Source organism: Rhyacophila brunnea, unplaced genomic scaffold (genome assembly GCF_057557595.1).
Source record: "Rhyacophila brunnea isolate RB1 unplaced genomic scaffold, BYU_Rbru_1.0 scaffold_3, whole genome shotgun sequence".
Taxonomy (NCBI): Eukaryota; Metazoa; Arthropoda; class Insecta; order Trichoptera; family Rhyacophilidae; genus Rhyacophila; species Rhyacophila brunnea.
Genome location: NW_028232965.1, coordinates 19,832,569 through 19,846,257, shown reverse-complemented (window position 1 = coordinate 19,846,257; position 13,689 = coordinate 19,832,569). Strand labels below are relative to the sequence as shown.

The 13,689-nt window shown below is 33.1% G+C and overlaps 1 protein-coding gene across 1 annotated transcript in view; it reads right to left on the bottom strand.

The window, feature by feature from the left end:
• Window positions 1-13,689, bottom strand: part of E23 (ABC transporter G family member E23) — a 117,985-nt gene that overhangs the window by 1,444 nt on the left and 102,852 nt on the right. Inside the window, exons 3-10 of the mRNA XM_085952581.1 lie at window positions 8,628-8,817; window positions 7,922-8,058; window positions 6,394-6,512; window positions 5,137-5,265; window positions 4,873-4,979; window positions 4,474-4,681; window positions 1,826-2,140; window positions 1,050-1,164 (exon numbers count right to left, since the gene is read on the bottom strand). Of these exons, the coding sequence (XP_085808707.1) occupies window positions 1,050-1,164; window positions 1,826-2,140; window positions 4,474-4,681; window positions 4,873-4,979; window positions 5,137-5,265; window positions 6,394-6,512; window positions 7,922-8,058; window positions 8,628-8,817 (1,320 nt within the window). The remainder of the gene's footprint in view (window positions 1-1,049; window positions 1,165-1,825; window positions 2,141-4,473; window positions 4,682-4,872; window positions 4,980-5,136; window positions 5,266-6,393; window positions 6,513-7,921; window positions 8,059-8,627; window positions 8,818-13,689) is intronic.

Sequence of the window (13,689 nt, the reverse complement as noted above, 5' to 3'; positions counted from 1 at the left end):
AGTATTGCTAGTCTGTAACACTTGCTACCTTATGAGTGGCACCAGACTGCTCCACGGTTACTGTCAGGAATTTTTATCATTTGTTAATGTGTGATCGGAAACCTGCACAAATGAGAAAAGCATTGCAGCCAAATGTCACTCCACACCGCATCATCATCATCAGGGGCGCGACAACCCGGTGTGGGTCCTGGCCTCCTCCAACAGCTCCCTCCACCTGTCCCTATCCAGTGTGACCGCTTTCCAAATCGGTACCCCCAGAATACGGCAGTCACTGGCAGCTCCATCTAACCAGCGAATCTTCTTCTACGCCCTATTGGATTGCTGGACTTCACTCTCTTTGCCGGTTCATTGTCATTCATACAGTGCACATGACCTAGCCATCGCAGTCTCCCAATCTTAATTGATTTAACTGCGCTGCAATCTTCGTACAGCCCGTAGAGCTCAGCATTATATCTTCTCTTCCAATTGGTGCCGTCCCTGATCGGTCCATATATACGGCGTAGAATTTTTCTTTCAAAGATATTCAGGGCTCGTTCATTTCGCAGAGTTAATGTCCAGGTTTCCGATGTATAGGTGAGCACTGGCTTTACAAGTGTCTTGTAAAGAGTGCTTTTAGTTCGGCGAGATAGTATGCGGGACTTAAAAAATGTCTTAACAGGCCAAAGTAGCATTTATTCGCAGACATGATTCTCTTGTTGATTTCTTCTGTATTATTATTATGTCGAGTTACAAGAGATCCAAGGTATATGAAACTGTCGACCGTATCAAACTAGTATGCACCAATATCTAACTTATTCCACACCGCATATACCCCAATAATTCCGCATAAGAAAAACAATTCAAATATAAAATTTATTATTCAATGACAAGTTATCATCAATAATTATTATTTTTACACATATTTATTTTAATCTCACATCAATATTGATTTGTATCAGATTAAACAAATGAATTTTGATTCAGTTGTGGTACGATGCCGAGAGAAAATAATTTTATTATGTTAACTGTTAACATATTGCAGTCAGAATAAAACCAAATAAACCACTTACGTTATGGGTTCTCCATATGTGAATTCCAAAATCTGCATGTTCTGGTAAGCATAATGTATCATGGATGTATACCGTACCCATTGAAGCCACCAGGGAAACCGTGTTGCAAGATATCCTATGGAAACAAAAAAAATCAACTTTCAATTTTAAGAGAAGGTTATTGATGATAATATCCTCTTTTCAACTGAGTCTACAGACAAATTACAGACTACAGACAAAAATTATCTGGATCATTTAGTGACAATATTACGATAAACTTTTTTTGCTTAGAATAGGTAAACATTTTTTCATACCATTCTTTGACAATTATTCATCAATGCCTTTTTCTGGTGATAATAATGAAATCCCGGTAATCGAGCATAATTATCTTTTTATTCGAGGCCCACTATAATAGTGATGTCGTGACACAAAACTATAAATTTCGATGGCAGTCCAAGTTAATGTTTATACTTCGAATGCAATATTTTGGAAAACGGTTTATAGAAATGCATATTGAAATAAATGGTAATAATTTGAACGAAATGTGCAATCGACAATCTTCATTTATCACAAACAGGTTACCACATATATCGAAGATAATCAATAACAAACACTGCGATCATAATTCGTAATTCAGTGCCACGACCTGAATATAGTCGGCCTTCCAGAGAGTCATAACGTTCTTTAGGGAAAAGTTTAACATTAGCGTTAGGTTACCTACCGATTGTAATTTAATTAATATTGGGATTAACCATTTAATTAATTGATTTCATTTCAGATTATTATATCATATTTACCTCCAAACAGTTGAGTTGCAAGCGTATAGAGTGCGCTAAGAGTGATAGCGAGATTCAGGTCCATACACACGGCACCCAGAAAGAGACCTGCAGATTGTGCGACCAGAGCAGCGAGTAGCAGAGCGCCTAACATGGCCAAGAATAGAGCGACCGGAGGCGCCCCCGCTGCCAGCATAGGGTAACTTAACGCGTGGTAAGCCGCTGGTAATGCAACAGTCAAAGGAAGTTCTCCCACCATCTTGGCTAAATAGTAGGCTGACAACCGATAAGTACCGGCTCTGCGTTCTTTTGCAACCACCTCGCGCTCTGCAGGAACTGTTCAAAACAATCAATATTAATAATATTTTGTTACAGAAAAGAACAGCAAGTTCAGACTTAAATGACTGTCGGTGGCTAACAGTAAGGAATTATTGTTGTTTTTTTATTTTACCACCATATCGTCGCTATAGGATTTGTTTCCCGAATATCCATTTTTGTCGAAATCGACATTTTAATGCAGTTCAATTTCTTTTATCGAACTCTACCGAAATCGTTTATAAAAACAATATATTTTTATCTAGGAACAGAGATATTTTTTTGAAAAACCCGAATACGCCATGTTAAGTTTCAATTACTCCGTGTTGTTCTCCCGAATGTCCAACTATTCGTACCTGAATATCCAAGTTAATTTCGGTCGAAATAAATCTCTGGCTGAGCTTTTATTTCCCGAATATGACTTTTAGCCAATCAAACCGCGCTGACGCCGTGCATCTCGCTCCCACATTCACGCTGTCCAGCTCTAAAACAATCGCGCCCACTTTCATATTTTTCGGCCGTCCGGAATGCTCTTTCAAATTTCGTCTTATTGTTATTGTTTTTAAAGTTACTATTGTTTTAATAGTGAATTCATCAAATTTGAAGAGATCATTTATAGCTGATACATCACCAGTTCGCCCTGAACTTATAGTAAAGTTACGGAAGTGAGTATTTTAACCTAAATAACTGCATTTTGTTTTGATAAATGACACAAAATCCCAACGGTTATGTGAATTCTACAGTGTGACCCGGCAACAACTATGACGTAAAAAATAATTATTATTTCAAATTATTATTAAATAAACATTGTTTGTCTTTATTTTACTTTTAATCTAGGTATTTCTATGAAAATAAAGGCGATGCTATTATTTATTTTTGAATGCGCTGATAGTTAATTTAATTTAATATGTATGTTAGTAACTATTTATTTGGTAAATATTATATACTTAGGATATTGGTACCTACCTAATATTAGCAGCCAATGGTAATTAATTTATAGATGCTAATATTTTGTATTGTCATTCCAATAGTTAATATATAATATTTATTTGGTGGTTTGTAATAAGTTTAATTGTTAATTATAGAAATATATAGATATAATAATATACAGATATATATACATAGATTTTTTTTTTTTGGAAAAAGTATTAATATAAAATTGTTAGCAAGTACGAGTAAGTACCATCATAAAATATTGGAGAAATCCGTGACGTCGGTTAGTAATTGAAGTAGTAGATACCTACTTTTATTTAATAAACCAAAACCGATCGCCGATAGTCGCTTGATTTTGAAGAATACTGATGAGCAGATATTAAAAGGCCAATAGTTAAAGTTTGTCGTCATAAGTATGTCACCTCGTAGCATAGTGGATAATTTGTGGACTGGGTCGTAAACCCAGGAGATGCAGGGACGATTCCTGCCGGGTGTCTTACTTTTTTCAAAAAGATTTTTTCTATTGGTTATAATATATTTTCTCAGAAGTGATTTTAAAAATTATGTATGTTCATTAATTAGAATGGTACATTCTGAAATCTTGTGAATTATTCGTTGAATAAAAAAAAAAAGATTATTAAAAACTATTTTATTACTTATTACGAAAAAAACCGAAAAAAGCGATTGACGCATGTTATTATTACCTACGAACTTGGGTTATTACGATCATTAGGTATTTAAATAGTAAAAGTAATCATTAACAATTATCGTGTAAATAAATATAACATTTGAGGTGCGTACTTTTTGACCACTCAGTAATCCGTGGGCCGTGCAGCAATACGCTACGGTCTTAAGTCCCGAACGTCCTTGTTTTGTCCCGAATATCCATTATTCTGAGAGAGCGCTAAAATTTTCCCGAATATCCACAACGAGTACTTGTAAATAAAACGCATTTTCTGTGCATTTACTGATTTATACCAGTATATTATTCTTGGAATTTATTCTTAGATAATGTTGCAATCATACAGTGTAGAAAAAATGATTGATACATCTACTGATATTTCATAATACGACAATGAAATTTGTTTTTCGTCTCCTGAAAAATTGACATTTGGTTTATTCGGGAAACAAATCCTATAGCGACGATATGTTGCCAGTGTTTTTCATATATTTTAAATGTGAGTTTTCATACATGTTAAATTAAATTATTTCTTAAGTCTTAAGTCAAAGTCAATGTAAAATAATTGCATAGTATTGATTATTCACCACTAATAAATTAGATTAGTTAAATAGCTGTCATTTTAACTAATTATTTAAAAATTTCCAGCAATATCTTTTTTTATTTTCTTATATGACAATAATCCAGTTCAACCTGGCATCTATCAAATTTGTCATTTACAAAATATTTTATAATAACTTACAACTACTCAATGCCCCAAACAAGGCGAAGAGCATCCAGTATGTCTGCGAGAAGAACATCCATCCTTGCAAATCGTGAAGATAAGCCTCGGCCCGAGGTAATCGGAACCAGAGGGCTCCAGCCATTAGCGCCAGACCAGCCGTCTGCACCCAGTTCAACCATGATAACATGCGAGGTTTTGCTTCTCTAAAATTTCGCGAACAAAGTACCTGAAATTGTTTAATAAACCGTATAGACAAATAAATATTATCAACCCAAAATTGGAAAAAAAATTGTACTCGAAAGAGACAATGAAGAGTATTGCAATTCTAATTCTTGCGAATTCATTATAAATAAAAAATGACATAATCAAAAATAAGCATTTAAATTATAAATATGAAGGAAGGAATTATGAGTATACCTTAAATTGTGTAAAGAAAGTTGTAGCATAAGGGGGAGGAAGGGGTTCACAGTCCGTTGCAGAGCTTGCATGAGAACCTGTTTCCAACCACACGTGCGATACTTCTGCTGTAATATAAACAAAGTAAGTCAAAAACATATCAGCTTATGATCATTTATATTCTATCATGATAAAACTTTCATTTCATTATTTTTTAAACATTTTTGATGATATATCATTATAATAATAATAATTAAATGAAATTTATATAATGGTGTTACTCACAGGTAGGGGTAAGGTCTACTTTGTAATTGTGATGTTGTAGAATCGTGTCCGAATTACAATTATTGCTGACAGCTGATGCTGCAGCCACTAATCGTTCTCGTACTTCGACAGAACTCTTCACCTGCTCCACTGAAATAATTAAATATTACTGTTAGTTTATACCAATATTCATCAGTAACAAAGTAGTGGAGGTAGATCACCTGTCTTTGAAGTAAAGGGTGCGGGCTTACCCCATCAATAACCCCATAAAGACATGGCTATAATAAACAATATTTGTACATACTAGCCGGATATAATCATCGGATAATGTATTTTCAACATTTCACAGCTACATACATGATGGTCGACCATGTGATTTATCTATAGTGAAATCTCTTCTATATCGTCTATGAAAATATGTGATTCACCCAAGCTCCTTTTCTTTTAGCAGTTTGTCGGGAGGATGACAGTAGGTAGATCTATTTTAACCACTTCTTATTTTTTTTTGAAGCTAGAAAGTCTCAGCCGAGGCTTATTTAAGTGTATATTTATACACCGATATTATATTTATATAAGATTAGTGATTAAAACAAAAAATACATATTATTTATAATTCACTTCTCACTTAGATAAAAGAAAATGCTCAAATAAATGCAAGGGTATTTTGGGGAAGTATAGAAACCCATACATACATATTATAAAAGTTACAATAAAATGTATGTGCATTATAGCCCGAAAACATTACCATCGTGTTACGTGACAGCGTGACAACGCTGAGATAGAGATTCACTATCTCTATCTCAGAATGACAGCATGTGACGTTAATGGTAATGTTTGGGCCATTATTGTTTCTATGTTGTATCGGCATAATATAGTTTTGATGTGTCGGTTTAATCACATAGTAATAATAATAAATTTATCTTCCCACTTTATAACTGGATCTATGTGAGCATCAGTTTCAAGACATTCTTGAAGAATTAGTCAGCATATGTAACTTGAGATGCAATTCATTATCGTGGTGGATAATTATTTGTGCCATTTTACATAAGTACCAATAATAATACAACGCAATGAGTACCCCCCTTGATACTAATATTATAGTATAGCCGATTATTTTTCACAACACTTTTTTCCCTCTGTAGAATACGTATTCGGTGTTTGGCAGTTTGACGTTTAGCAATTTGGAGAACCTCATACATACCCTTTGAGATGTTACACATACTTACATGTTAACATAAATTTTATAGTTTTAAAAATACCCACTCAATTACTACTTACATATGAAATCTGCGGGATTGTAATGTGGGAGCATTTGTAATCCTAATCCACTGAAGAAATCGACTACTTTATCCACATCACCAAAGTATGCTGTTTGTCCATTGCAAAGAAGCAGTAATCTAAAGGAAATATTAAATACTTGATATAAAAAATTATAGTAATCATTAGGTTTAGGATTCTTAGGTATTTAAATATTTTTTTTTGAGCGGTACCACAACAAAATATCTATCTGTTTCAGACAATTTTGAAACATTTAAGCATTATTTGTTAGCACCTATTTTTAAATATTTCTGGATAATTACATATTTTTACATATTGGACTTCAAACGCTGCAGAATATTACATCTGTTTTGGAAAATCCATCAGATGCCTCAGATGTTTCAATTTCTTCTACTTCAGAAATAGTTTCATTTATATATTATGCATTATGTAATAACATCTGTAGAAGTGGAAAGAAGTTTTTCCATGTATAAAAATTTGCTAAGATCAAAATCGTCAAAGATTCACAAAATTTGAAGCATTATTTTATTATTATTGTAATAAAGCGTTTTCTGTTTGTGAATAAATAATAAATTAAACTGTTGAAATATATATGATTTATTATAATACTTAGTTAAATCTTTAGCACCTATTTTTGTTTTTTAGCACATAATTATGAAATTTTAATAACATATTTTCCAATTATATCTACATATTTTAGGTACCTATTATTCATTTTTAGCACCTAAAATTCCTAAGCCTAGTAATCATATATTAATCCAATAATCATAACAAAGACTTCCGTAGATGTGTTACTCCATCAATCAAAAAGAAATTGTGTGAACACTATTACCAATATGATGTCCATTAATGTTATATGAAATCCATCAGAGATATTATTATGTTGAGGAATTAGCTTTTGTAGAGTTATATCCCATTTATTTGTAAGGTCATTGCTTTCGATTGAGATGGTATCGTTCTCTCCCTAGCAAACAAAGTAAACACATTATTATCACATCTTGTACTGTCACGCTGAGAATAGAGATCTCAATGTTTCTCAGCGTGACAGCATGTGACGTGATGGTAATGTGTTCGGGCCATAAGTGTAATTATTACTATACTTATGTATTATCCCCATTTTCTTCAGGGAACAGTGTTGCCAACCTTACTATAATTATAGTACAAAACTATAATTTTGATTCTGTAAAAAATGTAAAATACTATAATTTTACGCCAAATATGCCAAAATACTATAATTTTAAAGGAATTAAGCCGAAAAATGTTCCTGTACTATATTTTTTACAGAAATACTATATTTTTTACGCCTTTGTACTATAATCAGCATAGAAAAAGATGGCAACACTGTCAGGGACACAAAATTGTATTTCTTGACACCCCCCCCAGCTTTTAGTAATAACGTTCTCTAGTAAAATCAGCCGTAAAATTGCGTGATTTTTAATTTCAAAAACCGTGGACAATACCAATGAATACAAAGAGGTAAGTATTAATTTTTTTTTAAATATTATAAAAGTATTGTTTCATAACTTACGAATCGAACATATGAAAAATCTGACTAGAAGGTTGGTGAACAGTAAGGATAATGGTTTTCCGCTCGTCTGCTGCATACCTCCTCAAACTTGATACCAGTGCTAGAGCTGCCGCGGAATCAAGGCCCGACGTAGGTTCCTGTTACAAAAAGTAAATAGCGTGTTGGTATCTAACATTTTAATAATATAAAAAAAATATTTAGTAATGTGCCACCTTGATATGATTTTTTTCTCTTTTATTTAAGTACTTATGTTTTTTTTAATAATATTCCTTTGTACATAATGTGGCACCCCACTTTCAAAGGCATAGGATTTCTCATAGGCGAGATTTCTCGAGAAATAATGAGAAAAACTGAATCTCGATATCGAGAAATAAATTTTCATTTTTCGAGAAATCACTAATGTATCCTCAACAATTCGAGAAATTGGTTGGTTGAAAAAAATTGCTGACAGATCTGAAATGGCATTTCTAAAATTCGCTAATAAATATTTTTTGGGCAAAAGTTTTAGGCAGTTTTTAAATTCGCCGATGAAAAAAAATGGTTAAAAAAAAGATGTTGACGTGGACCTTAAAAGGATTTCGCGGCAGAAATTTTGGGGAGATCGTCGAGAGCTCGAGAAATCTGTCTCCCATATTTCTGGTGCCAAATACTACCACTCAGCTATTGCAGCCAACTGTATAATTATTATTAATCTTCATCTACTCACATCAAGCAGCATGAGCGCAGGATCCGTGAGGAGTTCACAGGCAATATTGGCACGTTTCTTCTCACCGCCTGACAGACCTCGACGAACACCATCACCGACACGCGTAGATGCACAGGCACCCAACTCCAACACGCGCAAGATATACTCCACGTGCAATCGACGTTCTTCCGACGAAAGACGCTCCGGTAATCTTCAAACAAAAATGGTCCTTTATGTAAAGCGTGAAATAATTTTAAATATCAAGGAATATATTTATCTACCTAAAGATGTAGCACGGAGATACATGCGTTATTAGCATTGTAGCAGGTTTGTCTACTTATTCTAGTTGCATACATTTTAGGCGAAAATTTAAAAAAAAGTTTTACAATACATTGCTCGTTTTAGCGTATTTACGAAAAATGCTGCCATTTACTAACACAAACCTTGAAGGTAGGTACGTAAACTACACTTACTACCAACATCTAAATATTATAAGTTCCATAGTGCTTGTTTATAATTAACAGAATTAAAATATAATACGTAAGTACCTACCTATATAAAATATATTCAAAAATGTACGGCCCTCTAAAACTGAAAAAAATCACGCTCTCCGATTTTTTTTGTTAATATAAAAATCATAAACTCTTCATATATTTTCAACATTACATATTATAATTAAGCAGACGAAAGACTGAAAATCGATAAGTAAACGATAATTGACAAAATAATATTTAGTACTTACCTACTTACCTATTACACATTTTTAAAGATAATAAACACCAAAAACATTTACGCCACAGGCGATTTTTCTACATAAAGAAAGTTCGTTACCCCATAATTTGGTAATTTTATGTTGAAATTTTCCGTTCACTTTTTATTCTTGCACATTTAATGAAACTCCACTTCTGCGACCCTGCCCGATCTGCCCGCTCGCACGACCCTTGTAACGGTACTACTTAAATCTTACAAAAAAATCAAACGATCTTGCTCTCCCAATGTCATTATCGCAGTAGTGATTTTTTCACCTGCCGTTATCTCAAAAAATAGATCTACGGAATATTTACATTCCTATTTGGAAATCGACCATAAAGAATCGATTGGCGAAAAAATCAGATGAATTCCTAAAAATGGGTGGTGTCAACAAAATGAAGCCTCTAGCGGTGCAAACCAAACGACCAATCTGCCCGACCGCCTTCTATGGATATTCGATGAGCAAAAACGCCAATCGAAAAATTAATACGCGCACCATTGTTTTTCGAACAACACACATGCCTTCTTTTACACGTCGACAAAAAGTAATGCTAAAAATCGGATATAATGTAAGTAGTTCATCGACCATTATTATTTCTGGGGTAGTTTTCTAGCTTATTTTACGTCATAATGTAAGAACCAACGTTTGTATAGTTTTGGTTGTTGTATGACGTTAGCTTGTTTTCATTTCATTTTATTACAGTAAGTACCTACGCCTTTAATTTAGAATTGACGGAATGGAGAATTTTAGATTATCTCGGTGTTCTTCGTCGATTCGAGGATTCTTCAGGGTTGACCTTGCTATGGAAATTCCTAAATTGTATCGATGTATTGTTTTCCATAAGTAGTAGAGTACCTACATAACAGAATAATATCGTTCCGATAATATTTTTTGGAAAATAGACTAGATAGTTTTCAATTTGTTTTGGTATACCTACCTACTAAAAAAACCAGCGGCTCTACGGCTCAACCAACGATCTATAGGCATATTAGAAATACACTTATGTCTACGTCAGTGGCGAAAGGTGACTTTTGGAAACAGGTAGGCTGTGGAGAAAGCACACTTGTTAGATGTACTTACGGGAAATAAGAAGATAATCCGACATAACTACTGATGAATAGGTAGGTACAAAAAAACCGATGAAATTTCAAAAGCTCACTGATGGTATAAAATTAAGCAATTAATTTGAATTATCTATTTTCTTAAATATAAACGCAAGATACGCTCAAAATATATTGAAAATATCCGTTGTTGTGAATCTGTTCCATAACAATTTATAATTTAACCCGTAAACTAGACATTTTAAAATACTTCTATATTTAATACACAGACTTAGATACAATATCAGATATTTTCAACTTACATAATTGGCTGAATAAATTGTCTTAGTCTATGAATAAACTAACTGACAAATAAAAATCACGAGATAAATTATTTATTATTTTTAACAACAATCAATATTTATATGTGTCTGAATCCCTAGAAATTATTTTTTTAAATTATCTTATAAATTATTTTGAATAAATGTGCACTTACGTAATATGTAAGCGTAAGCGCTTCTTAAATAGCTTACCAATTTATATGGGCCGCCGCAGACGTCTTGAAATTATGAGAAACAAACTTCATATAAAAAATTTTCGATTCACGCGAACGTAATCCATACAATATGTAAAGCGAAACGAGATGTCGCTTATTTTTTTAAACCTTCAAGACATGCCATAAATGGTGCTTATTGAAATAGTGGAAAAGATCTTAAAATTATTATGACAATTATACGATAGATGTCATTGGGAATATTGAATATATTATTATGTGATTATATTATATATGTTAATAAAAAATATTTTTCTTAAGAAGGTAGGCTGTAAATAATCGCCTAGTATGGAGTCTTCGCCACTGGTCTACGTCATTGGTATCGTGGGACATTTAAAGCACCTGCATGAGGTCCCACCTGTCCAGATCTTTACAAACACCGAAAATTAGATATGCCCCAAAAAAACATCGGAGTGTGTTCGTGAAATATAGATGTGGAATTTTTCTTTTGAGATAAGACAACAGAAAACATGCTCTAAATTCCAGAAGCCAAGATCTATTAAATAAGATAATTGTTACAATTACTATTAACAAACGAAAGTTTATGATACCGGATCCTTTTCGTACCAGATAGTACCTCGCTCAATTAAATACAGTATGGCTAGGTGAAAGCCAGACAGCGTCAGACGATACCGGAACAACCTCACCATCAATGATAATAAAATACTAATAAAAAAGCCAATCTAGATTCCAGTATATCTAGTAATCTAGATATCACATCTTATGCGAATCTTTATGAATAGATCAGTGGTCTACCAAAACTTTTTATAGTATCAAATAAAACACATTATAGACCATACAAAATGATCGTCTATTTTATCAGTGGCACCGGTATGAAAGAATATGAAAAAATATTGGGACCCAGTCAGACACGAAACCTTAGTCCGATGTGAATTGAACGTAGTTATGCAGAATATAGCCAGTCCACAATAATGTCGAGCTGAGATAATGGCACTTTAGCAACAACATGATATTAAAAATGTATGTAAAATGTAAAATTGTAAATAGTATTTTATTTCAAGAATATTTTTTTGCGGCTTGGCTATTTTCAGCAGAACGTAGAGAAAATCTTCTCGCATCTGATCTATAAATACCATATCTCATTTTTTATTTTTTGTGGACTGGCTACTTTCTGCATGACTATGTCCAATTATTGTTATTAATGAGTGTTTGTTTTTATTACGTACTATAATATTATTAACAGATGATTGATTATGCAAATTTAACGTAACACAGTTTAATAGTGACACACTATATTATTCTTGATTCTGAAGTTTCTACGTCGTGTCAAATGGTTATAAAGTGTCTCTCTAGAAATTGTAAAATACAACACCATTTAATTCTGTTTTTTTTTTGATCTCGTGGAATTCGCAATTTAGTGAATAATATGAAAAAATAATATTATGTTCCATGATTTAATACTCAACTACATAATAATATGGCATTGCCTGCCAAATTTTAGTGGCACATCGTCAGGGCCGCGCCAAGGATGGCTACCGCCCCTTTCCCCGCAACTATTAAAAAAACTAATTTTAGTGGAGAAAAACATATTTTCATCAACATGTTCTACAACAACAATAATATAGCATATTTTACTCATTACATAGGTAGTATACTCATAACATTCTGAATTATAACGTGTAGGGAAAAGAAATTAACAAATCGAGCACAATTTATAAAAAAAAAGTTTAATGCGATGAAAGATAATAAAATTGCACGCCACTTTTTTACAATCCGCGAAACCAGCTTTTATGAGACAATTTACATTTTTTTGCTAATGTTGTAACTTTATGATATTATAATGTTAATTTTCTGGCGCTTTGTCACACAAAAAAATCAGAAACGCTTTATTTATTATGCTATAACACTGACCCATCCTATTGAGACTTTAAAAAAATGCTTATCGGTGTTTCTGCATACAATTGTGATGAATTAGTAACGAATCGCAGATTTTAAATGCCTAAATAATAATGTAGGTAATATTTGTACTCTTTGATTTGTCACCCTGTGGAAAGCGCCGACCTTCAGCAGTTAAGGCTATACTTCAGTTGAGGCATGGTCTAAAAAGATCGTGGCTAGGCGATGCGCGGAATGTGCAAATGACGCGTGCCGAACGAAATATAATTTGTCATAAAAATCCAACATGCATCCATTAATATTATGTTTATTGTTATATTACTAATAATAATAGTATATTCATTGACATGTTTTCTTTTTTAAGTACATACGTAAATTTTTTAGTCATCTTTACACGATTTAAGAATATTTTCATCCGACGCCATGACAAAACAAATCGACGTGCGGACACATCGACTGTCGGTCTCCGATTGTCGACTAGTGAGAAATTTCGTCGCACCTACTGTTGAAAATTATTTGCCGTTTCACTGAAGTACGCTCTTAAGTAATCAACGTTCGGATGTATTTCATATATCTAATCATAAAATTAGGTTTATGTAATTCAAAAAAATATATTTTCCATAAAATCCTAAGAGTACCTAATAATATAAAGAGAGTGTGTATTGTTCGGCTCTATGAAGCACGTATAACGCACAGTAGAACTTCAATTATTGTATTATTATTAACTTAACTACGAAACGTTATGCCGGGTCCACACTGGCAACATGTCGCGCGACAACCTCGTTAAATTTTACGATAATTATCATACTTATCTTAAAATTTAACTAGGTTGTCGCGCGACATGTTGCCAGTGTGGACCCGGCATTATACTATCATGTTGCT